General features: G+C 41.4%; 1 protein-coding gene across 1 annotated transcript; it reads right to left on the bottom strand.

Annotated features, from left to right (window-relative positions):
- Window positions 1-1035: 1035 nt before the first annotated feature.
- LOC311268735 (MBT domain-containing protein 1-like) lies at window positions 1036-19097 on the bottom strand. The gene is made up of 18 exons (XM_084372533.1): window positions 19008-19097; window positions 17575-17833; window positions 16371-16504; window positions 14285-14396; window positions 14040-14119; window positions 13611-13728; window positions 13167-13301; window positions 12359-12447; window positions 11289-11387; window positions 11056-11191; window positions 10314-10369; window positions 9129-9233; window positions 8876-9023; window positions 7990-8072; window positions 7663-7900; window positions 7416-7484; window positions 6642-6827; window positions 1036-6480 (listed from the first exon to the last, which is right to left on the bottom strand). Exons 1-18 carry the CDS (start codon window positions 19026-19028, stop codon window positions 6371-6373), a joined length of 2178 nt encoding a protein of 725 aa, XP_084228659.1. The 5' UTR covers window positions 19029-19097; the 3' UTR covers window positions 1036-6370.
- Window positions 19098-25835: the final 6738 nt, after the last annotated feature.

Genomic DNA, 25835 nt, shown 5'->3' with positions numbered 1-25835 from the left:
TTATTATCATTATCTAAATTTGATCATCTTGTGGAAGATCAAAATTAAATAATGATAATAAAGGCAGCCCACGTGGCCGTCAGAGCCCGAGAGCAGCTGTGACTCAACAGTTTTGTCAAGTTCATGAATGAAAGTTAAGTTTTCTGTGATCACAAATGATCCTAAAACTCTGGAGCTCAACAACATGTTGGTTTGATACCAACAATTAGTGCCGAACCCAAAACATCTAAACACAAGACAATGAACTAAATTTGGAACCTCGTCCAATCTTTTAAATTCTGTGGCTGATTCTGTTCGGTCCAAAGTTTCCAACACAAATCCACTTTTGATTCCAATCACTCCAGTTTTGGACCCAAAATTTGTCCAAGACATTAAACTCAAGACATTTGACTACAGATTATCCAACATGTTGTTTTTCATGTGTAAAACAGTGAAAACATCTTTTCCAGGGGATTTTTTTTTTTTATTTACATTTTGTTTTTTGTCATGAGAAAACCGGATTTAAAAAAAAATTCAGACGGGAATTAGTCATTTTCCATTTGAGCAAAAAAATTATTTTCAGGAGAAAAACAAAATTTCAGTGTGAAACTGAGCAATAAAATATAAAAATATTTCACAAGAATTTTGTTTTTGTCATGTTTAAATTGGATGAAAAAGTAATTCAGTATTTTTTTTTAACTCGTTAAAAAAATCCACTTGGTTTCACAAATGAAAAAATATTTTCAGGAGGAAAAAAAAGTATTTTCTTTGTGTGAAACTGAGCGAGAAACGTTTCCTCAGGGGAAGTTTTGTCGCCCTGATGGAAACTACTTTCAGGGGGAAGTTTTTGTAATGTGTGAAACTGAGTCGGACATTTTTTCCAGAAGGATGAAGTCATCTTCTTCCAAACCCCCGACTCAGCCGCGCACATGAAAAACAACATTTTTGACCTGAAATAAATGTTGTTCACTTGATTTCACCGAAAAATTCAAAACATTTCCCTGAAACAAAACAAATAATTTTGTTCACTCGGTTTCACAGATGAAAAAAAACTGCAACACTTTCTGTTTTAATTAGAAAAGATTTGTTTCCAGTCGTGATCACAGAAACCTCTCTGACTCGTTCTGCGTCTGAAGATTGAACACAGCTGATCTTAGTTCTTCTGATTTATTGAAACATGATTTTTGTCTTTGGGTCCCAAACCAAAGTCTAAGAAAACACTGCCATCTTTAAAACCCCCAGAACACCTATAAAACCCACCGAGCCGGAGTTCAGGACACATTTAACATCACAAACTGACAAATGATCACAGAACTCAAGGATTAAATCATCAGACTGAGCAGCTGAAACACACAGATCAGTTGTTTTCTCCACATACAAATCTATTACAAACAGCTGCGCCCAAAATACAACTTCTTCACCGGGTCGCAGACGCTCCGTCAAAGTCGTTCTATAAAAACTTATCAAATGTAGAACGTCAGTAGCACCGAGATACAAAGAAGACGTCTGACGTTATTCGACGTTCACGTACAAAAAGACGACAAACACAAACACACACAGCAACAAGAAACGGCTACAACATTAGACACACACACACACACACACACACACACACACACACGCACACACACACACACACACACGCACACACACACACACACTCTGTGAGCCCTATAAGACTTCATCTGTGTGCCATCATCATGGACCGTGTTAGATCAGCTGATCATTTCTGACGCAGCTGAAAACTTAAAACATAATAAAAATGTCACCAAGTCAAAATATTTCAGTAACTACATCAAAATTATGGGATTACAAAAAAGAAAAGAGTTTTGAGTGGAAGACAATCAAGATTATGAGAGTTAGTAAAATTTTACATTTTGAGAAAGCGAGATTAAAAAAACAAGATAGAAATTAAAAATTCTGATTCACCAAATAAAGAAAAACACGATCATAAGTCACGTTCTGATCACGGAGGAGGATTCAGGCCAATGTTAAAACAGGAAAAGAATTGAGATCGGATTGTTTCTTTACTTCTGAGATTAAAGTCGGAGCTTTTCTCTGCAGCGGCCGAAACCTCGTCTGTACACGGCAGCACGTCAGCGTCTTCAGTTACAGGTTCAAATCCTGAGACATTAACTCACAGTTTTAAGTAACAAATTACTTATTTTTTTACTTTTTAACTAAAGAAAACTGTGTTCTGACTTTTTCCTCAAGTTTTTGAATAAAAACAACAAAAAATCTGAAAACAAAAGATGATGGTTATTTTCAGCCACGGCTCAGTTTCCTGTCCGTCCGTCGGGTTTTTGTTATGTCAGTGAAACTTTCTTATTTTGGTGCATTTGAAATCTTCTGAGGCTTTCATCTGTTGAGAATGCTAACGTTAAGCTAACATTAAGCTAACGTCACTGAAACATGAGCAGATATTTGTTCCTGTTGGATGATGAGAATCATCACAGCTGCTGTTTGTCACTGTGACGACATGAACACTACTAATCAGATGAGATTAGTAAAGTGCAGTTCACGGAGACACTGACGGCTCACGATTCACACGAACCCGAGAACACTCGCATTCAAAAAATCATCCACGGCGCATAAATACATCACTGCTGTCTTATCGTCTCCACCGACTCCTGACATATTCAGATACACAACGGAAACAGAAACACCACAAACACGCGACACATGAAGACAGTTCAGGTTAAAGAGGCTGGTTCTGTTTCCTTCTGGCCACGTAAACACAACCTCATGTTCATGTTCACCGTTTCTCCTCTGCACACTGACGAAGCAACACATCACAACAATCTGACATTTCCACGATGTGCTAACTTTAGCATGTTAGCACGGTGGACACTTCCAACAGCTCTGAGCAGAAGAAGCGTGATGCTCCACGCAGCAGTCGGGCTGCTGATCCTGAGCTGTGCTGACACAGAGCGTTTCACCTCTGACCTTCATCATTTTATCCTGTTAGACGTTTGTATGTGACCATATGTTTCCTTCAGTTATGGCCAAAAAACAAAATGTAATCAGTTCATCCTGGAGTCAGCGCCGACATCTGGACCAAATCTGAAGAATGAGTCGGACGGCCCGGAGCTCAGAACGCCTCCGGGCCGTCCGATCGCTCGGTCGGTTCGACGGTCAGTCGGATTTTTCTCGAGTGGGAAAACTTAGAAATACTAACTTCCTCCAGAGCGACGCTGGACGCTAACAGAGCTGCTACGCTAATGAGCTACGTTACACAGAAGTCATAAACACAAACTAACTTTGTTCTTCGTGATGCTGATAAATGTGTCGTATAATAATAATAATAATAACAATGTGCTGTTCAATTTAAAACATTTTATTTTATCTGTAAACCTGTCGCTCATCAAACTTCATTACTCTGTTACTTAAATATCAGAGCTTTGAGAATCTGATCATCTTCATCACAGCTTTTGTTTTTAAATCAAATATATATTTTATATCACAACAGGATTGTTTGATCTTTATTTGATAAACCTTTTGTGAGGTATCAACAGTTACATGAACAGACTGTCGGCTGCAAAAGTCTTTAATATGTATTTAATGTGTCTGTTCACATAAACCAACACTGTTGTAGGTCAGTGAGTTTAACCTGGAATGAATGAAGTGAGATTCATGTTTAACGTCTGGAGCAGCGAGCTCGTCTGTCTGACGCAGACATCGAGCCTTCGGATGCTGAGAGGAGGCGACGCTGGTTCACTGATCAGACAGGAAGAAGGCTGCTGACAACATCTGATGAATTTTACTTCAGAATAAAAGTCTGAATTCTGTCTTCTATATAAAATCTTCATCTCTGATGTGATAATAACATCAACTTTTCTTGTAGCTCGTTAGAAAGCAGGTCGTTTATCTCAACGTCAACGCAATTTTCAATCAATACAAAATGTAAAAATACGAAAAAAGGAACGTAACTTGAACTTTGAGTCGTTTTACAGTAAAATCTTTGACTTTTTTTTCAGCCACCACTGAAACCAAACGTTCAGCAACTGTCGACACTTGACCGTCAGTTTTATATCGAGCTCTCAAATGATTTACTAAAACTTTCAACAGATACTTAAATAATGTCTTTACTTTTATATCATATCATTTAATAGTTTAGATTTTTTGGTAAATGCAGAAAAAGGCAAAAAAACCAAAACCTTTTTTGCGTTCGTCCTGAAACTGGAGTATTGAATTGGCAGCATTGAAAATGAAAAAAACGATACTCAGATCTACTTTAATCTCTTGTTGCAGCTGTTTGGACGTTTATTTATTTATTTATTTATTTATTGATTGCAGGCACTCAGACAGCCCTGCGGTCGAGGATCAGCTGATTTATCTTAATGTGAATCAAAGTAAATCTGCATGAATATTTTGAGTCAGCTGGTTTTTATCTGATGCTGACGGATCATCAGAACCAGTAACTGCTGCGCCTCTCGTCGGCTGGATTCTGGTTTCGTGGCCGATCAAGAATCCAAACTGTCGCACTCACACTCTCACACACACACACACACACACACACACACAGTTTTTAAATGACTGCTAATCTCAACATGACATTAGGGCATCACAGCATCCAGGATTATTATTACTACATCAGGAGATTCGACCCTTGAACACATCACGGTAACACGAACAAACAACAAAGATTTTGGCGTTAAAAAAAATCATCATATAAAAGTTTTCTCGTGTTGGTTTTTTTCGCTCCTGTTGATTCTTTTTTTCTCCAGAGGAAACAAAGACGATGAACTCGTTAATCGTCTGATTCATCTTCATCTGAGTCTGCGTTCGTCCTCGCTGATGTTCAGACGCTGACAGCGTCGACAGAAAGTACTTTTTGTTTCGTCAGTGAAACTTTTGTCTTTTTTTAAATTCTGGAGCGTTTAAATTCTTCTGAGCAGTCTGAGGCTTACGGTCCGTCATCGGATCGTTTCCCACCACACAACAGGGAATATTTTTCTTGGGGAAGTTAAAAAATGGAGATGACAAGATGAAATGATGAAATGACGAGTCGAGCGCTGCAGAGGTGACGTATCACGCCGAAGTTAGCATGGCCCTGTTCCCTCGACAGAAACACGATGAGATGTTTCCATTGAATATTAATTTGAGGTTTTTTCATGGGTAAGAACCTGCTGACAGCTCGACTGTGGCTAACAGAAGGTTTGTTAAAACAGTCTCGTTCCTCACAGATGAACGCCACTTCTCTAATGTTAGCTAACATCAGGCTACAAACGCGCTACGCGTCACCACGGCGGAGCTTCTGACGACACTTCATTGTATTTACATGTTCGCTCAGCGTCCCGACAGCTTCTGCAGCCTCGTCCAGCGACGCGTTAGCAACCACATGTTGAAGCTTCTCGAGTGCGTTTTTCACTGACAGGTTTTATATCGTAGAACAAACTGGTGTTAACCACAGAGCTCATTACTTTGAGATGAGGGAACAGGAAGTGCAGAAATACTGACTGACTCCTGCAGCGCTCGGTACAGACCGGTCAGACCCGTGTGTTACATTTCAGCTCAGACACAAAAGAAATTAGCCTGCAGAGTTAGTTAGCTTCCAGATGACAGTTAGCAGCATTTAGCCTCCTTATTATCCTGTTAGCAAACAAGCTAGCTATCCTACCAGGCAGTCTGCAGTCAGGACAGCTGACGAGCTCCCCTGGTGGCTGTTGATCACAATAAGTTCTTGTAGTCACTTTGTGCATGATCGTAGCCAGAACTAAAGAAACTCGAGGTCAAGGGTCCAAGTTGTTCTGTTCCGTCTGTGAAGATCTGAAGAATTTCAATAGAGTTTTCTGGAAAAAAAATTCTTGTGAGGAAAAACCTTAAAAGTAAAATAATGACGGCTGTAAAAAACTGAGTTCTGACTTTTTTCTCAGAATTCTCTGATTAAAGACAAAAAATGTCAAAAAGTCCAAAATTCAGAACAAAGTTTTTCAGAATTCTAAATTCTGAAGGAAAATTCTCATAAAAACCTTTATTTTCTACAGCGGCCCAATGCTCCTCCCTGCAGGTTGAAATAAGGCGAGTCTCGACACTGGAGGAGAAGAGATCTCTCCTCCACGTTAACCAAGACCCTAATCCCAGAACAATATTCTGGACCGGAGTTAATGGGCCGAGAGTTTCACGAAAACATCTGGATGAATTCTGCTGTTGAACTTTGTGGTCTGACCGAGAAGGAAGAGAGAGACTGAGGTATAAAACACATAGATGTTGAGACGGAGGACGGCCCGGAACTAGAGATCCGCTTCTGTTCAGGGTTCTGACAGAATGGTGCTGTTAGCTACATGCATCATCCAGCTAACAGCACCAGTGAAGTTTGTTCAAAGATGAAAATGAAAAGCTGTGATCAGATCACAGGAGATGATTTCATGAGGATGAGGAGGGACGAGGCCTACTGGTCCTGGCTGGTGAAGAACTCTCCAGAACCGCCGTTGGTTTCTGTTTCAATCCGTTCAGACGGAGGTTCTGATCCGTCCACATTTTCTTCTTTAATCTGTAAAACTGAACAAACAAAGAGGACGTTAAAGAGTTCACGCCTTCAAAAACACCGACGGACGTCTTCCAGTCTAAAACGACGACGTCGTGTAGAGTCCAGAGTGCGTGCGTGCGTGAGCGTGAGCGTGAGCGTGCGTGCGTGTGTGTGTGTGAGCGTGCGTGCGTACCTGCACCCCCCTCAGTCGGGCTGCTCTCCGGGTCCACAGAGGTCGGCTGGGCGGCCAAGGCAGGAGTAGGGGGTGATGGGTAATTGGGCGGAGTCTCGTTCTCATCTCCTGATAGGCTCCTGGGGACGCCTGTTACCATGGCACCGGAGAGACTGACAGGTCGCTTAGCGATGGGCAACTTCCTCTCTGAGAGCAGGAAGTAAAATCAGTGATGATCTTTTATTTGTGAAAACACGTTTGTTCACTGCGGAATAAAAATAATGTAAAATAATGTTTACTGTATTAAATGTTTACATTAATGTATTAATGTAAACATTTAACACATTAATGTAAACATTTATTACATTAATGTAAACTTTAATACATTAATGTAAACATTTAATACTTTAATGTTAATATTCAATGTATTTATGTAAACATTTTATATATTAACAAGACAAAAGTCACCTGGACTCTAAAATTAAGATGTTATATAACTTAGATTTATTATCAACCACATGAACAGAATAATTAGTAATTATTACATTAATGTGTTTAATTCATTGTTTACACAGAAATTAAATAACAAACGACATCATCATATTAAAACTGTTAAACTATGAACACAGTCTGATGTAATCAGATTAGTTTCATCACCCAGCTGATCAGAAATAACTGCTGTTTTCTTTTCTGTGTTATTTAAAAAATAACAATTTAAAAACTTGTCGATTATTTCAGGGATTTTACTTTTATTCACCTTTTAGATCAAAATCTCTTTTTTCTTCTCAGACTTACTTTTCTTCTGTCCCTTGTACTGCTGGGATTTCTTCCTCTGTTTGGACGCCGACTGTAGATCTCTGCAGCCTGACACACACACACACACACACACACACACACACACACACACGTTATATTAGTTTTCAGGACTTTCAGTCTAAATGTGACTGAAATGTAAAAAAAAGCTAAATCAACGTCATAACACGAGTAAAAGCACCAACACAACGAGTCTACTTGAGTAAAAGTACTGAAGTAATCTGATTACCTGCACTGAGAGCCGGAGGCTGCAGCTGGTACCCGGTCAGCTGACACCAGCCGACCGGGTACAGGTCCGGTGACTCACAGTCCACCCACTGATCGTACTCGTCCTCCCAGCCGTCAAAGTGTATCCGTAGCAACCTGTGGACAATGCGGGTAACCGTGGCGACACAGACCAGCCTGGGCTCCATGAGGTCCACGGCCTCCAGCTTCATACCGGGACGGAAACCGTGGTTAGGAACGTCCTGACGGAGGACGGGACAGAAAGTCAGGATGATCCTGTTGAGTCCATCGCAAAGAATAAATATGAAAAGGTTCGTGTTCGTCGTCTCACCTTGTTGAAGAGGCCGACAGGAGCAGCCACCGACTTCGTCTCCTTCAGATACTCAAACCACCTGAAGGGCAGGTGAGTGTAGCCTGACGGAGAAACGCTGCTTCAGTCACTTCAATAAATATATTTATTCAGAATCAAACCTGTTTGATTTACTCAGATAAGACTGTTGCAGTTTACTGTGATTGGCTCGTTAGATACTGCTAACAGCTGATTGAAGCCTTCTATGAATTATAGTCTGTTATTTTTTTTATTAAAACCAAACTTATAATAAATCTTTATTGCCACTGCAGCTTTACAGACGGGCTGGTTTCAACCGGATGTTTTGTTGTGACCGCCTGAATCTACAGCAGCAGGTGAAGTCTGAACCTGTTTCTGTGTTTGTGACCTGAGAGCTGCTGCAAACAACCACATGCTGACAGAGTAAAAACTATTTGGAGTGAATTTCTGATTTTTGATTTTATTTTCATGAGCGGGAAAAAGTTTTCAGTGGAAATTTGTTTTCCTTTTTCCTAAAAATTTTAGGAGAATCGTTTTCCCTGCGCAAGACAGTTTGGGAAATAAAAAAAATAATCTAGAGAATTTTTTTCATGCATTCAAAAATCATTTTTTCAATTGTTTTTCAAACACAACATTTTTCAAAATTTGTTATTTTTCATAAAAGATTTTCAGGAGAATTTTCTGTTTCTCTTGTGAAAAAGAGTAAAAACAAAACAAACAGAAAAACAGTTTTTACTCAGCACCACCAGGTACTCGGCACCAGCAGGTACTCGGCACCGCCAGGTACTCGGCACCAGCAGGTACTCGGCACCACCAGGTACTCGGCACCACCAGGTACTCGGCACCAGCAGGTACTCAGCACCACCAGGTACTCGGCACCAGCAGGTACCTCTGGGTGGAGTCAGCTCGATGTTGTTGATCTCACAGAAGCCGGAGGGGAAGATGGACGGAGAGGTGGAGTGATAACAGAACCAGTCTGAACCGTCAGCCGCCTCCGAACCATCGATACCGATCATCAGGTACCCGTCTGCCAGGACCTGACGGACAGACACAAACAGGTGGTTTACACACAGAACCTGGAGCTGGGTGGTGTTGATGTCAGCCCTCAGCCGGGCCTCAGCCGGGCCTCAGCCGGGCCTCACCTTCCTGACGGTGGCCACACAGATGGCAGACAGGTTCAGAGGGTCGATGGCTTCCAGCTTCATCCCATCTTCAAACCAGGAGCTGCTCTGATCCACCTCCTTCACCTGCACAGGTACACACCAAACACTGCTGTGATCAACCAGCCAGTAAAGATTCAGCTGTGGTGGAACTGGGACCAGTACTGAGCGGGTCAAAGGCCCGACTGTAGAACGGACCCTGTACGAGTCATATCCAGATTAATGTGATACTGGGGCGTCTGTACAGGTGTGTTTTCACACTGATCACAGGTCAGCGCGACCCAGTAAACAGGTAGAAGAGTGTTGGGCGGAGTTATACTGCCCCCCTGTGGTGACAACATGGACCCAACAGTTCAACTCTGATGATGTAAACATGTATTTTCCTTTTTACATATAATAAAAATGTTCCTCACAAATGAACTGTTCTAAAAACGACTGTATATTAACTGTATATAGTTTGTTTACTGTATATTAACTGTATACAGTTTGTTTACTGTATATTAACTGTTTATAGTTTGTTTACTGTATATTAACTGTATATAGTTTGTTTACTGTATATTAACTGTATATAGTTTGTTTACTGTATATTAACTGTTTATAGTTTGTTTACTGTATATTAACTGTATATAGTTTGTTTACTGTATATTAACTGTATACAGTTTGTTTACTGTATATTAACTGTATATAGTTTGTTTACTGTATATTAACTGTATACAGTTTGTTTACTGTATATTAACTGTTTATAGTTTGTTTACTGTATATTAACTGTATATAGTTTGTTTACTGTATATTAACTGTTTATAGTTTGTTTACTGTATATTAACTGTATATAGTTTGTTTACTGTATATTAACTGTATACAGTTTGTTTACTGTATATTAACTGTATATAGTTTGTTTACTGTATATTAACTGTATACAGTTTGTTTACTGTATATTAACTGTATATAGTTTGTTTACTGTATATTAACTGTATACAGTTTGTTTACTGTATATTTAATTACAGTTTGTATTTTACTATAAATTCTGATCATCACGTCTCAACATTTCTGCTTTGATCCAAAGTTAAATTACAGTCAGAGAAATAAAACTGATGTCTGTAAACTGAACTGCAGACACACAGATGATGATGTTGTTGTTGTTGATGTTGTTGTTGTTGTTGTCGTCACCTTAGCGAACAGCTGTCCAGGAGCGTCTGTCTGGCAGCTCAGCTTCTTCGACACATCTGGAAACAAACACAGTTTCATCTTCAGTCTCACCGTCTGCTCGTTAATCTGCAGCTGGCTTAAATTCACAGTTTTCTGAATGCAGTCTGGTGACGTCTCTGCATGAGTGAGAAACAACGTGCTTAAGACCGAGTACCACGTACAGTTGTGATGACTACTATCGACAAGATGACCTCACTCGTTCTGGAGCTTTTGACTTTTGAATACTTTTTTCTTTTTTTATCTTTCAGTGAACAAAAGAAGACAAAGTTGTCAAATATTAAATATTGTGGAAAAGTTCAAGTATGTTTAAATGTGCAGTTTTCTGAGTGCAGTCTGGTGACGTCCCTTCATGAAGCTACGCCACTGAGACACAAACTGCTTCAGACCAACAGAGTAACATTTATTATTCTTGTAACTGCTGCAGTCAGGGTTCACTTCCTCTTCCTCTCTGCAGCTTCTGACTTCATCATTTCAACAATTAACAATAGTTTTAGTACAAACAGATCATCAGCTTCTTCCTCTCCGATACTTTTGTCCTCGTTTTTCATTGAAAAAAGAAGACAAAGTTGTCAAACGTTAAATATTGTGTAAATGTTCAAGTATGTTTAAATGTGCAGTTTTCTGAGTGCAGTCTGGTGACGTCTTCACAGACCCAACACTGGGAATAGTTTGGATTAGTAGGAGCTCGTTAAACGTGACCCACCGGATCGTTTGAATCTGTGTCCAATGGATCGAGACCAGCCGATGCTGTGGATCAGGGGGCTGTACATGTGGCACCAGAAGTCGTCCGTCCCGTCGTCACACTCCTCGTACACCAGACGGAGACGCCCGCCGATCACCTGCGACAACAACAGCACACACACACACACACACACACACACACATATAAACACACAAAAAGCTGTTTAAACTGCAGGTTCAGGCTGTGAGTCTCACCTGTTCAACCAGAGCGACACGAGTGCGACACAGGTGAGTTTTATCCACCACCTCCACCCTCATCTGCTTCTTAAAGGGGACCTGCATACTGTCCTGGACCTGAGGAGGAGGGACGGATACATGAACGTCCACATACATACACATACATACATTTCACATGAGAGCACACAACATTATCCAAATATCAGCTTTGTCCGTCCCACAGCTGTCGGTGGTGCATCGTCAATAATCCATCAGTGTCAGAACACAACCTGATGACTGAAGTTCAAACTGGACATAAAGAATCAGATCATTACATTTATCACCGAGGGTTTTGTTGAACGTCTTCATTCTCTGCGCTCAGCTTGTTAAATGTGAGTATTTTCTGGTTTCTGTCCTCTGTGACAGAAACCAGAAAATACGAGACAACAAAACGAGCATTTGATGACTAAGCGTCATTTTTCACCATTTTTTGACATTTTGCAGACAAACAATTAGTTGTTGATTCATTGAGTAAATACATTAAAAATACAAATGTAAAAAAGCACAAATCAAAGTGGACATTGAGATATTCTTAATTCTGCGAAGATGAACATACAAAGTAAGACGTGACGCTGAAGCTGCAGCTCTGCGGCGTCCTGGTGAAAACAAACGCTGGCCTCTCTCAAAGGTTCTGATTTATTTACGTCCCCAAAGAATGAAGGACAGTAAGAGAAGAGACCTGCGGCTTCAGGTCGTCCACTGTGAGACCCGGCCGGTCGATACGTGTCCGTCTGTGTCAAACACCTCATCACAGGTGAGTTAATGATGTCACTGAGTGAATGACAGGTGAGCCGGTTGTGTCTGTAGATGGAAGTGAATCTAAAAAGAGTCTACGTAAAGTTGCAACTACAGTTTTTACTGTGAAAAAATAAGGGCCGACCTTAAAACAGCTGTTTTTAGAATGGAGTTTGGTTGAGCAGTGTGTCAGTGGACAGTTTTCATGTTAATAACACACAAACTGAGCTGAGCTGCTTCTAATGATGAAGATGCAGTTTCTGAAGCTGGTGAAGCACAGGGTCAGAAAATGTGTGTGTGTGTGTGTGTGTGACCTTGGAGGAGAAGTCCGGCGGCAGTGTTTTGGATCCTGTTAGTCGTTTGATCAGGAACGTCTTCCAGTTGGTGAACCTGTGCAGGATGGCTACACGCACGCACGCACACGCACACACACACACACACACACACACACACACACACACACACACACACACACACACACACACACACACACACACACACACACACACACACAGTAGTCTGATCTCAGCTTAAACGTCATATTGAAAAAATGTTTATGTGACAAATCACTTTTAAAAATAAAACAATGCAGAGTTTGTAGATAAGGTGCAGAATAAAAGTCTGATTGTTGATTAATAATTTAAAATGTTTGTCGGTTGCTTTGTTGATCTGTGTGTCAGAATTCATTCAGGTGGTTCAGCCAATAGAATCACTCTGTTGGTGTCACGTGGTGTCTGCAGATGTTTCTGCATCAAGAGCAACTAATGATGTAAACAGGAAGTCACTGTAGCGTCACAAGCAACAGAACTTCCTGTAGACAAACCTGTTGTATCTTTGTAGGTTTTTGTTTTGAACAAGTGTTTAAACATATTTTCTAGAGATTATTTTGTCGTGTAGGTTCATTATTTATTTGAGTTTGTCACTTTAACAGCAGATTTTTATAACTTCTGTAAACAATTCAGGTAATTGCGGTTCCTTGTTGCGTGGGCTGTGATGTGATAGAAGAAAAATCTGTGTTTTTGGGCGCACCAGTGCAACCAGAGTAAAAATGTGGTCTGGAGCCCCGATCAGTGAGCTCCAGACCCGAGGCCGAGCTCCGCTCTGACAGACAGGAGGTCTTACTCTGAGGGGGGACCAGAGGTTTTCCTCCAGCTGCACACCAGCCGACCGGGTGGATGTCAGGGACACACAGGTTCAACCAGAAGTCTCTGGTGGAGTCGCTGTCGAAACCCTCGTATCGCAGCAAGGCCTTAAAACCTGCACACAGACGACATCATCATCATCATCATCATCATCATCATCATCATCATCAGGAATCCATCTAAATGGTTTTGTTGAAGCTCACGTCAGGAGAAATAAAGGCCTGTTTCATATAAAGACCTTCACTAATATAATGACTTTTATTTGAAAACACACAAAATAAACAATAAGATGACATCATCATCAGAAATTAATGTCAATATTAATGTGTTTTCAGTCGACAGCTGACGGCAGAACAAACACGTTGAAATGAATCCTTAAATCATCCTGCAGTCACAATAAAGAGGCTGTTGGTCTCTTGTGTACCGGCCAGTTTGATGATCCCAGCGATCCAGTACACCTTCATGGGCAGACCGCAGTCCGTGTTCGGGACTTCGACTCGGACGCCTTCACTGATGTCGCCCCACGACCTCCACATCTGGACCTAAACACCAAGAACACAACATATAAACAACTTTGTTGTGTGTGTGCAGAGGTGGGAATTGTGGAGTCATCAAGTCATCTCCATGCCATGTATTTGTTCTGTTCATGCACTAAACCAGCTGAGTCCGATCAGCACAGCTCTTCAGCCACGAAGGTGAGCTGATTAGTGAATGCACCTGGTTCAGTGACTTGATGACTCCACAATTCCCACCTCTGTGTGTGTGTGTGTGTGTGTGTGTGTGTGGGTGTGTGTGTGTGTGTGTGTGTGTGTGTGTGTGTGTGAGTCTGTGTGTCTGTGTGTGATACACCCACATGTTTGAAGCAGCTGACTGGTGCTCCGATCACATCTCCGTCTCCAAGGTAACGACCCCAGTCAAACACCTCCACCATGACTGCAACACACACACACACACACACACACACATAATGCACAGAGACAGGAAAAATGTGTGTGTGTGTGTGTGTGTGTGTGTGTGTGTGTGTGTGTGTGTGTGTGTGTGTGTGTGTGTGTGTGTGTGTGTGTGTGTGTGTGTGTGTGTGTGTGTGTGTGGACTCACTGCTCTTCTTGACTCCACTGTGCTGGTTGGCCTGGTGCTGAGCGAAGGCGGCTAGTTTGGTCATCAGAGGCTGTTTCTGCAGAACCTTCGCCTTCTTGGTGGGCGGCTTCCCCTTTAAGAGACGCGAAACGCCGTTAGCCTTCCCCTTTAAGAGACGCGAAACGCCGTTAGCCTTCCCCTTTAAGAGACGCGAAACGCCGTTAGCCTTCCCCTTTAAGAGACGCGAAACGCCGTTAGCCTTCCCCTTTAAGAGACGCGAAACGCCGTTAGCCTTCCCCTTTAAGAGACGTGAAACGCCGTTAGCCTTCCCCTTTAAGAGACGGAGAAACGGCGCTACACTTCCTCTTTAAAGGATAACTACCATTTTTTACAACCTGGACCTTATTTCTAGCATAAAATACGGTCATTTACTCACCCAGATAACTTTGGTGTCGTTTGAAGTCGTTTGGACGAAATTAGATCCAGTGTAGCGCCGATATATCCATATAATGTGAGTGACGGGGCAGCGACACACAGCCTCTATATAACACATTATCTGCCACGAAACTAGTTCATTTCACCAACATTTTGTCATGATACGCTCGTGCTATTCCCCTCTGAGTCCGGGGTCTGTAGGTTGACCTACTACCTCTGACCTGGAAGATGTCGTCTCTGAGCTGCGTGCGCACCCGCGACAGCCGGCTTGTTTACCTGTAGCTGCTGCTGCTAGTTTGACCCCGGATGTTGATAACAGACGAGCCCGGACTCAGAGGGGAACAGCACGAGCGTATCATAACAAAATATTGGTGAAATGAACTAGTTTCGTGGCAGATAATGTGTTATATAGAGGCTGTGTGTCGCTGCCCCGTCACTCACATTATATGGATATATCGGCGCTACACTGGATCTAATTTCGTCCGAACGACTTCAAATGACACCAAAGTTATCTGGGTGAGTAAATGATCATATTTTATGCTAGAAATAAAGTCCAGGTTGTAAAAAACGGTAGTTATCCTTTAAGAGGCGGAGAAACGGCGCTACACTTCCTCTTTAACAGACGGACTTGTTGGTTGAGACTTAAACAGCTTTTGATAAGTGAGGAACAGAAGTTGTTCCACAAGGTTCAATACTAGGACCAATTATTTTTACATTTATATTAATATTAACGACTAAGATGACACAATTTTAAAATATTAAAGGCGGCCTGGTTCTATGCAACTATCTTATAGATGTTATATGTAAAGACACAAGCTCTCGTTTTATTAGCATTGTTCTCTAGTGTTGAGGAGAAAACCAGCGAGGACTGGGAAATTAAAGTTTGGAAATTAATCAGGTTTGCCGTAACGAAAGGTGTCTTAAAGGGGAAATCCTGGAGCCTATATTTAAATATAAGTATGTAAATAATAATATGCACTATAAGCTCTGTAGTCGGTACAACAGATCAACTCAGCCAGCAACCGCGACACGAGCTGCAATATCTGCAACGTCATCCTGAAGTACGTCAACTTAAATTTTTATTCTAGGTGTTTGAGAACGTTACAGAAAGGATCCAGTCAGAGATCGACCTTCATGCTGAAGAATTAAATCCTGTTTTTAAACCACAACTAGCCGCAAAGTCACTCTCGCCAAATCCACCAGACTCCATTTGCAAAAATAGTCATTTTACCTTGTTGTAAACAAGTACAAATACACTTCATTCAAACTTGACAACAACAGAAAACTTTCACCTCTAACTCCGTGAATTAAGGGTTTATACCGACAAACCAGAGTTGGTGATTGTGGAAGGACGAACTAAGGTGGTTTTGGTGAGTTTTATTTTATTTCTGTTGAGCCTGAATGAGATGAGTTTCACAAAGATAAAATTACAGTTTCTGTAAATGGAGTCTGGCAGGCGGCTGTTAAAGGATTTTATTCTCAAGCAAAAAGTTCTCTGTAGGAATTATTTCCAAAAGAAGAAGAAGAGACACTGAGAATAACAATCTGAGCCTGTTTTCTTTAACTGGATGAAACATAATTTGAAACTTAAGTCGGTCATCGTCTCCTGATGAGAAACGTTTGATCGATGTTCAGGTGAGCGACAGCTGCTCGGTGTCAGTGTGCGTTGTACCTGCAGTCTGGCGAGGATGCTGGCCTTCTTGGAGTTGGAGGAGTAACTTCTGGAGCAGGAGACGCTGCAGAATCGTTTGGTTTTACTGTAGAAAGCATCTCTGACACCCACCATACCACACATCTCACAGGTCGCTGAGGAAACACACAGACACACAGAAGGTGAGTCGCTCCATTACATTAATTGATTAGGTCCAAATCCTCTGATGTCAGCTTGTTATATCTTCTGGTCTCTGTCCTCCTCTGAGACAGGAAACTGAAGATCTGTGGTTTGTGGACAAAACAAGACATTTGAGGACGAAACACTGATCGCCATGTTTCACAATTTTCTGACATTTTATAGACCAGAAGACTAATCAAATAATTGAGAAGGCAATCGACAGTGAATGTTAAGTGAAGTTTCAGCAAAAAATTCAAACTGAGCAGAATTATTTGTTTTTCACATTTCAAGCAAATCCTGAAAAAGACCGGAAACAGCTCCAATTCAAATCCACCAAACTCTATTCAAAAAAACAAGATTTTTTTAATTGTAAACACTTAATTCAAACTCAACCGAAACTGAATAAGACTCACAAAAAACATTTTGGCTTGTGATGATTAAATGACTGATTCTGTAAATGGAGTCTGCCCAACAATATATTATGTTGTTATTAATGTTAGGACATTTTATTCTGAGGTGACCTTGTCAGCTTAGTCATGGAGGAATCAGAAATTCTTGCTGCGATTGGCTCGGAGGATAAATTGGACCTGGACCAATCAGAGCTCCTCCTGACAGTAGCAACAACATCATTCCTCTTCTCCTTGTTTATAGTCTCAGAGCGCTCTGTGCTCCTATTGGTCGACACATCGTACCAGTTCTTCAACTAACACGTTCTGACCTGCTCGTCCTTTTGTTTAGTCGTGAGACGTCCGTTGTTTTCTACTGAGACGAAGTGAACAGGACGAAACCACAAACTGTCACACTGAGATCGTTTTGAGTCCCTGAACGTCGTGTTGAGACGTTATCGGACTGATTCCAGCGTTAGTTTGTCTCAGTTCTGTGAAAACACTTCACAAATACAGTTTAATGTTTAAGTTTAATGTTGTTAATGCAAAGATTCACTAACGTCCTAAAACCAGCTGCTCAAACACACAGCTGGGGACAGTGAACTGTTGGGACTACTTTCAGCGGCGGATTAGTCCACATTAGATTGACTCTGACTGACCCATGCCGGCCTTTCCGTCAGGGTAGGTGTACACCTGTCCGTTGGTCTTGATGAGTGTCAGGGAGGAGGAGGAGGAGGGGGAGAGCTGTGTCACCCCTCCTCCTCCTCCTCCTCCTCCACCCAGCTCCTCCTCGTCGCTGTCCTCGGGGCTGGAGGCTCCGCTCCCCCCGCTGGACTCGGTGCTGCAGCTGCTGCGGTCCTCCTCCAGACCGTCCAGCATCCCGAACGAGTCACGGCGCTTCCTGGACGGACGCTCCACCTGAGGACGAAGGAGTAACTGAGTACATTTACTCAAGTACTTCAGTTCAAATTTGACCTACTCCTACTCCACTACATTTCTTTTATAAACATTTCATCATCACCTTGCAGATTACTGTACACGCTGCATCAGAGCCAAAGGAGCACAGTTTTAAATTAAATGAGTCCACCAGTAACATACATACTTACTTACTTGTATTTTTGATACTTAAGTATATTTACTGTTAGAAAATGACTTTAGAGACAAATGTGACTGATTTCACACACACACACACACACACACACACACACACACACACACACACACACACACACACACACACAGCTGTTGCTGTGTCTCCATCAGTGAGTCTGGAGTTGTGTAACCTGCTGCACCACTGCAGTGCGGTGCACAGAGAGAGGCAGAGGGAGAGAGAGGCTGGCTGACAGCGCAGAGAGAGAGGCTCAGTAACCACAGCTGTATCAGGGAGACAACACCAGACTAGATTTGACACCAAATGACCTGCAGAGTTCTGCCAATTTTAAGTTTCTCTCATCATAGTCAGCATAATGCAGCTCATAAGACACAACCCAGGGCTGTCCGTGACTCGGCTGAACCCCCCCTTTAATTCGGCATACACTAATTACACCTGCAGCACAATGTTGTTGGCATTGCGTGTTTTCTGATTGAGTCATTCACCTTGCCAATCGCAGCAAAGCGACAGTAGAAGTGAAATGTTACTGAGGTAAATGCTGCCTGGTTGAACACATACATGCCGAATTAAAGAATAAGAGGCAAACGAGTCGTGCATCATTTATAAAGCTAGTCAGTGATAAATATGCCGCTGTCAACAGGAAGTGAATCCTTATTTCGCAGGATTTTTAAGTGGAGTTTTGGCAGGAGACAGAAAAGCAGACAAAACAATTATAAGAGGCTATGTTTTGACCGAATTCAGAAATCCTTCCGCAGTGTGTATGTGCCGAATAAAAGTGGAGCTTGGACTCTTGAACTAAAATGTAAAATATAATTTTTATGAGGTCTAAAATGGTGTCAGAGAGCGAGAGAACTTAAAGTACCAGATTTGTCAAAGGAGTTTTGATTTGACCCTCAGTCAGCAGCAGCTGTGCAGCGCTGACAGCCACAACAAAGGAGACAAACGCGGCTTCCCGCCGGAGACACGAGCCTCAGGACTCACCAGGTCTCTGGGGTTCTCCATCAGGCCGCACCGCGGAGGGACACGCACTCACCGCAACACTGACACCCGCACAAATATTCATTAAAACCCAGCAGCGGACATATCAACTAAATGATCATACTGCTACTGCGCAGGCGCCGGGACCGCAGCTGCTGGCCGCTCATTGGCTGCTGTCTCTGCTTCGTGTGTAGGGTCCATATGATATGGTGGACCCGCCAGCGACCCCTGCTGGACAGAACCTGGACCTCAATAATAACAAAATACAATAAAATAAAATAGATTAATATTCAATATTATGCACACTGTAGTTTAAGTTCAGTGTGAGGCTCGTGTATCTGTCTCTCTCTCTGCACATGTAGTTGCTGTTCACAGTTGAATGCACATATTTTTAAAATTCTATTTCCTATTATATTTTTATATATTAACATGTTGTACAGTCCCTTTTACTTAATATCTTTTCTCTTTCTTTTCTTATTATTTCTCTAAGCTGTGATGGAGACTGACTCTAATATAACCTGATTTTCTCCCTCAGGGGATCAATAAAACGTTTCTGCTTCCAGTTCTGATGAAGCGGATCAATGTGAACTGTATCGTCTCAAAATGAGAGAAAAAAGTCTTTTACTGCACTAAGATCATGAAATATCATTATCATACTGTGTGTTTATGCTGTCTGTTGTATTTACTGTCGTCTGACGGGTGTGGGTGTAAAGTCTGATGAACAATAATCCTGAAAGAAGAAGCAAGAACAAAGTCTCTACAATGGAATTATGAAAATACACAATGATGATTGAAAATTCATTTTAACTTTTTTAAACAGAAAACTAAATCACTTGATAACCCTGATCATTGAACAGGTGATCGTACTTTATATTTTGTGTGAAAATCTTAATAAATACACTAACGAGTCTCTGCAGCTGTTAGATTAATGGGACGGAGCAAAAATCACAATATTTCTTTCTGAAAAAAAAGTTAATTAAAATTAAAACTGATGATGATAAAATAATTGTGGTTTTAAGTATAAATTTTAAGTATTTAGCCTTAATTGAATCAAGTAAACCTCGTCTCTGCTCAGTTTGCATCTGCTTTTATTTGCATGAAGTGGAAACATGTAAAAACTGCCCACTGATTTAAAGAGCAGACATTAAAATATCAGATTCCTCAATGGAGTTCTGAGTGGAGTCGACCACAGGGTCGGTTTTATGACTCCACATGAAACTGAGATTTATATGTGAAGATAAATTATTCTTTTAAAAGTAAGAGAACATAAAAAACAGATTTTTCAAAGGCGATATGAATGTACCGAATGAATTATCTTTATGATTCCTGTTTGATTTGACTTTGTTATCTATATTCTATTGTGCATGAGGTGAAAACATAGAGATCTATAATTGATAATCAATTATTACTTAAAGAGCCAGAGAGCCAAAAATACCAGATTTCTCAATGGAGTTTTGCATTAAACTATCACAGTGTTTGTTCTATGACTGCAAATGAAACTGAGATTTATAAGTTGTGATAAATTATTATTTAAAAAGTAAGAGAAAATAAAAGTAGTAGATTTCTGAGTGGAGTTTTGCATTGGCTGTGTACAAAAACAACACTGCTGATTAATGCGTATTCCTTCTGACCATTTTGTTCCTGCACTGTGGAACGTTTCTCTTTGAACCTCGTGAACTGATGAAATATTAACAGTGTTTTTTTATGATTCTGTTGAGGACTCAGCATTCAAAATGTAAAGTACTGCGAACAGTTCAGGCCTCAGGTTACAGAGCTCAGTGATCCAGAACATCTGCAGAACAAGTGAAAACCTGACTGTCTTTTTCGCTTCATTTGTGAAGCCTGTGAGAGGGTAGGGCTGCTGTTCTGCCGAAACCTGTTCTAAATATCACGATTTAAAGGTTAATGCAAATTAAACCTGAGCTCCATCAAGTCCTGACACACCTGCAATAGAAACACCCTCTGACACCTGAGGGCTTCACATCCACAGCGGGGAGTTGACAGCTGAAGACGGAGAAATGTAGCTGCAGATTGAAACAGAACAAACTGCATCCAGAGCCTGATTTAAGCAGAAAAGAGGACAGATGAGTCCAAATGTGATATCCAAACGTAAAAACTAAACTCAAGGGAATGACGAGATGTCACCGTGGCAGGTTCTCCGTGCCAGCAGAGCGACCCAGGCAGCTGTGGGTTACCGTGTTCATCATGCATCTGGAGGTTCGGTCCATTACAGCACAGCTGCTGCAGCTGCTGCTGCTCCGGACAGCAGCAGGAGCTTCTGTTTGTCCAGAGAGAAAGCCACCCTGCAGCAGCTGAACAGCAGGCTGGCATCGTACCTGCAGCAGGTAGGAGACGCATGAGGGGGAACAAAAACTGTCCTGACTGATGCATCAACAGCAGAACAAACACCAACATTAAACTGAGGCTCTGAAGAGATGATAATTAATGCTTAAAGATCAAGAGAACATATAAATGCCAGATTTCTGCTTTGACTGTGTTCAGTTTTTGTCCAAAGTTAAACTGACATAGAAGTGCAGAGTCAGTATGTTTTTAAGATCAAGAGAACGTAAAAGTTGTATATTTTCCAGTGGAGTTTTGCATGTCAGAAACAAGCACTGTGTTTGTTTTAAGATTTCACATCTGCTTTTGATTCTTTCATGTATGAGATGAAAACCTAACTTCTCATACAGCTGATGGACCCACCACCACACTTACACTGAAATCCATACGTGGAGATTAAAGATATTTTTTAAAGCAGAAAAAACATAAAAAATACATGATTTCTTAATGGAGTTTTGCTTTGCCTGAAGTTGAAGTAAGTGAAAAACCAACAGGTTTTAATGATCATGCGGATCATTAACATGCAGATTTTTAAATGGAGTTTTGAATGGGCTGAAGCGGGCACTGTGTTTGTGTCATGATTTCTACCAGATGGTTCCAACAACAGCAAATGAAGACCACAATTAACCTGAAATTCATAAGTGATGATTAATTATAGTTTTAAGAGCAGGAAAATTTAAAAACACCACATTTCTTAATGGAGTTTTGCCTTGACTGAGTATAATGGTAGTTCTTGTTTTACAGGCATCAGCTTTTATTTTTCTTTGGTGTGCGACGTGGAAACTTGACTATAGTTTTGTAAATGATACGTAATTATTAAGAACGTTAAAATAAAGATGTCTCAGATGAATTCTACACAAACTTTTATATTTAAGAGAACACAAAAGTTGCCGATTTTTCAATGGAGTCTTTCATGGACTGAAATAAGCACTGTGTTGTTTATCCTCCAGGTGCAAAATCAATAAATTATCATTTTAATGATGCATCATGGGAAATAAAATAGTGAAGGAAGTTTGAAAAGACAAAACAAACCCGTCGTCTGAGCAGAGGTTCAGTCTGCTCTGAAGATCATCATAGCAACAAACACAATCACAGCTGATTCATTTCTTGTCTCATCTGATTGGTTGATGCAGGTCCAGTGTCTTGAGGCGGCCAATCAGAAGCTGGAGTGTCAGATCCAGGAGGAGCTGGACAAGAAGTGTCCCGGAGAGCTGAGAGAGCTGGACAGACACCTGAGGACAGTGTCCCTGCTGCAGGACCAGGTCAGCTCAACAACACTGTATTACAGATACACATAAATATATACAATCAGAACGAGACTGAAACAAATAAATACATAAAACAAATAAAATGGGTTCACAGTACATTTAAACAATCAAATAATCTATACTAAAACAAATCATATGACAAAAAGGGGACATTTTACAGTAGCTGGTACTTTTACTTCGAAGTACGTTTTCCTGATTTTACTTTCATACTTTTACTTTTGCTTGACTTTTACCACAACAGAGTATTTCTACAGTGTGGTATTTGTAAGAAAGTGAACTGAATCTTTCCTCCACCACTGGGGATGTTATTTTCACAGCATAAACAAAGAAAAGCAGCGTCTGCACATGACACACAGTAAAACCCCTTTTGTCCTGGGGCTGAACATGGATTATAATCAGGACCAAACAAAATCCTGAACAGTCCAGATTCAGCTCTGGGATGGTGTTAAACTTTAGGCTGGTTGCGACTCGTCAGGTTCTCGTGTGTCTCTTTAAAGGTCGGACAGGCTGAGACGAGTCTGACTCACATCTGAAATGTCAGAGATTAAATCTGAACTTCTACATATCCTCTGACAATAACTGTTTTTATGAATGACCAATTATCTCGGTACGGACAAAAAGCTTCTGCCTCGAGGACATGAAGTAAGTCTGAGGAGTGTATTCAACAAGTCTGAGAGCGGTGTGACATTTAATTTGTTTTGGTGACTTCCTGTCCTGTTCTGGTCAAACAGGAACGTAACAACTAAAACACAATACAAGATTTTCTTTTGTTCAACACCAACCGGTTTATTCACTGAACCTCTGCAGCTCTACATGACTTTAAATCATCAGGTACACTACTGCAACTGTACTTCTGTGGTTTCTGCCACCAGAGGGGGACAAAGACAAGTCGCAACCGAGTCCTATGTCATGGCTGTCAAGTCTTGAGTTAAGCCCAAAAGTCAAGACCAACAAGTCCCAAGTTAAACAAAAGTGAAGACCAACAACCATAACCAAATCAAGTTCAAAATCAACAAGTCCAGAGTCAAAACTAACAAGTCCTGAGTCAAGTTCAAAGTCAAGACCGGCAAGTCTCGATCAAAAAGCAACAAGTCCAGATTAAAGACCAACAAGTCCTGAAACAAGTTTAAAGTCAAGACCGACAAGTCCCGAGTAAAACTCGAAAATGAAAAACTTCAAATCCCAAAAAAAGTCCCAAAAAATCCTGAGTCAAGATCAAAGTCAAGTACAAAAAGTCCAGAGTCAAGTTCATAATCACGACCAACTCCCACGTCCATTTGAAAATCAAGTCCAACAAGTTTCCATCAAAGACCAACAAGACCAAAGTCAAGACAAAAGTCAAGACCAACAAGTCCTGAGTCGAGTAAAAGTGAAGACCAAGTCCCAAATCAAGATCGACAAGTCACAAGATGAAGGGCGAGTAGAGTCATTCCAACTTAAAGTGGTATTTAGGTCAAAGTCAAGCTCTAAATTTCTTTGATTCATGACTCAAATCTGACTCTAGTCCCAGACGTATGACTCTGGTCAACGCCTCTGACTTCTACCACAACAACTACGACAATGGTAGCAGCATAACCTCTGACCTGTTGTACCGTAACTGTTGCGATTAATAAGACGTTCCTCTCTCTCTTCTCTTACTTGCAGATGACTGACTGTCTCTCGGCCCAGGCTCAGGTGAAGCTGCAGCTACTCAGTGCAGAGCTCACCGTCTTCGACCTCAACATCAGGTAGATCCACACACCTTCAGCATGCACATACAGAGCACATCTAGACATTTCCCATCATCCCCTGCTGTGTGAACAGGAGTGAAAAGGAACGTGAGCGCCGTGGCCATCTGGAGGCGGAGCTTAGCGACCTGAGGCTGCTGGAGGAGGAGCTGCAGGTCCACAAACTGCCGGAGCTCCAAAGTCTGCTGAACGACCAATCACAACAACTGATGGGCCTGCAGATACAACACCAACAGGTAGAACAATGAAACACTCACCTGGATTATTCAAATGAACAAACTACATCAATGTCATGTTTTTTGTTTACCTGTCCAGGACATGCAGGTTGTCCTGTCCCAGATGTCAGGAGGCGTCACCATGGAGATGCATCCCACCGAGTCATTAGACCTGATCCAGCAGCTGGATGACCTGAGACACACAAGTGTGGCGCTGCTCGACAAGAACCAGAGCGAGCGCTGGTTCAAAACCCAGGTGGACAAAATCAGCAGCATCAGTTTTAAATATTCTATAAGCACAGTTCTCTGTCTGAGGGGGATTATAATGTGTACAGACAGCATCTAATCAGGTGTGTTGTGTTCAGGTATCCATGCTGAGTTCTCCTGAGGTGACCTTTGACCCTCCAGCAGAGTCAGAGGTCATCCAGGTCGAGCTGGAGGAACTGAGGAGAACAGCAGCGGGTCTGGAGGAAGAGCTGAGACAACTCCAGGTTCTGGTGAGATTAAAGTACTGGACTTTAAAAATGGATGTCAGATGTTAACATACAAACATAGAACCTGCTTAGACACCACTAACATTTGTTTTGAGTGACCACTTGTGATCAGATATCAGTTCCCCCGCAAACAAACCCGTCCATCACTGAGACAAACAGACGCCATGTTTCTCCTCAAAGACAGAAAGAAGTTCATGCAGAACATTTGCTGAATTTACAAGAAGGAACAAATAAGTCAGAATCAGTCAGAGACAGAGTTTCACACAGTTTATAAAGTGTCTCCAACTCAACAACTCACTAAACTGACACATTTGTTAAGGGAGTCTGGGGACAAAGAAGTAGCCTATACTGGTTACTGTTTAGTGTGTTTGTAAAATGTGACATGTTTAGATCAATAAAATGTTTCTTCTTTCATAAATGGAGTGTAAATGGTGAAATCAGTGTAAACAGTGTTCAAACAGCTGCTAAATGTTGGCAGGTAAGACTTTAGCACTTTAGACACAGAAGCAGACAGGCTGGTACAGCCATGCTGCCACAAACTGACACTTTTTACAAGGAAACAAACAACTTACTGTTTTCAATTAATGCTGAATTTACAAGGAGACAATGATTCAGAATTTGTCGTAACAATTTCACAAAGGTTGTCAAGTTTCTCCTCGTGAAACAACTCTTAAAATCACTACATTTTTTAAGGGAGTAGGGTGATATTGTTACGATAAATCTGCAGAAAAAGGACCACCAGGCACACAACTCTAACATGCAGCATCATCCCTGCCTGTCTGTCTGT

The sequence above is a fragment of the Pagrus pagrus genome (genome assembly GCF_965226575.1).
Source record: "Pagrus pagrus genome assembly, chromosome: 13".
In the NCBI taxonomy this organism is placed as follows: Eukaryota; Metazoa; Chordata; class Actinopteri; order Spariformes; family Sparidae; genus Pagrus; species Pagrus pagrus.
This window is presented reverse-complemented; position numbering and strand designations above follow the sequence as displayed.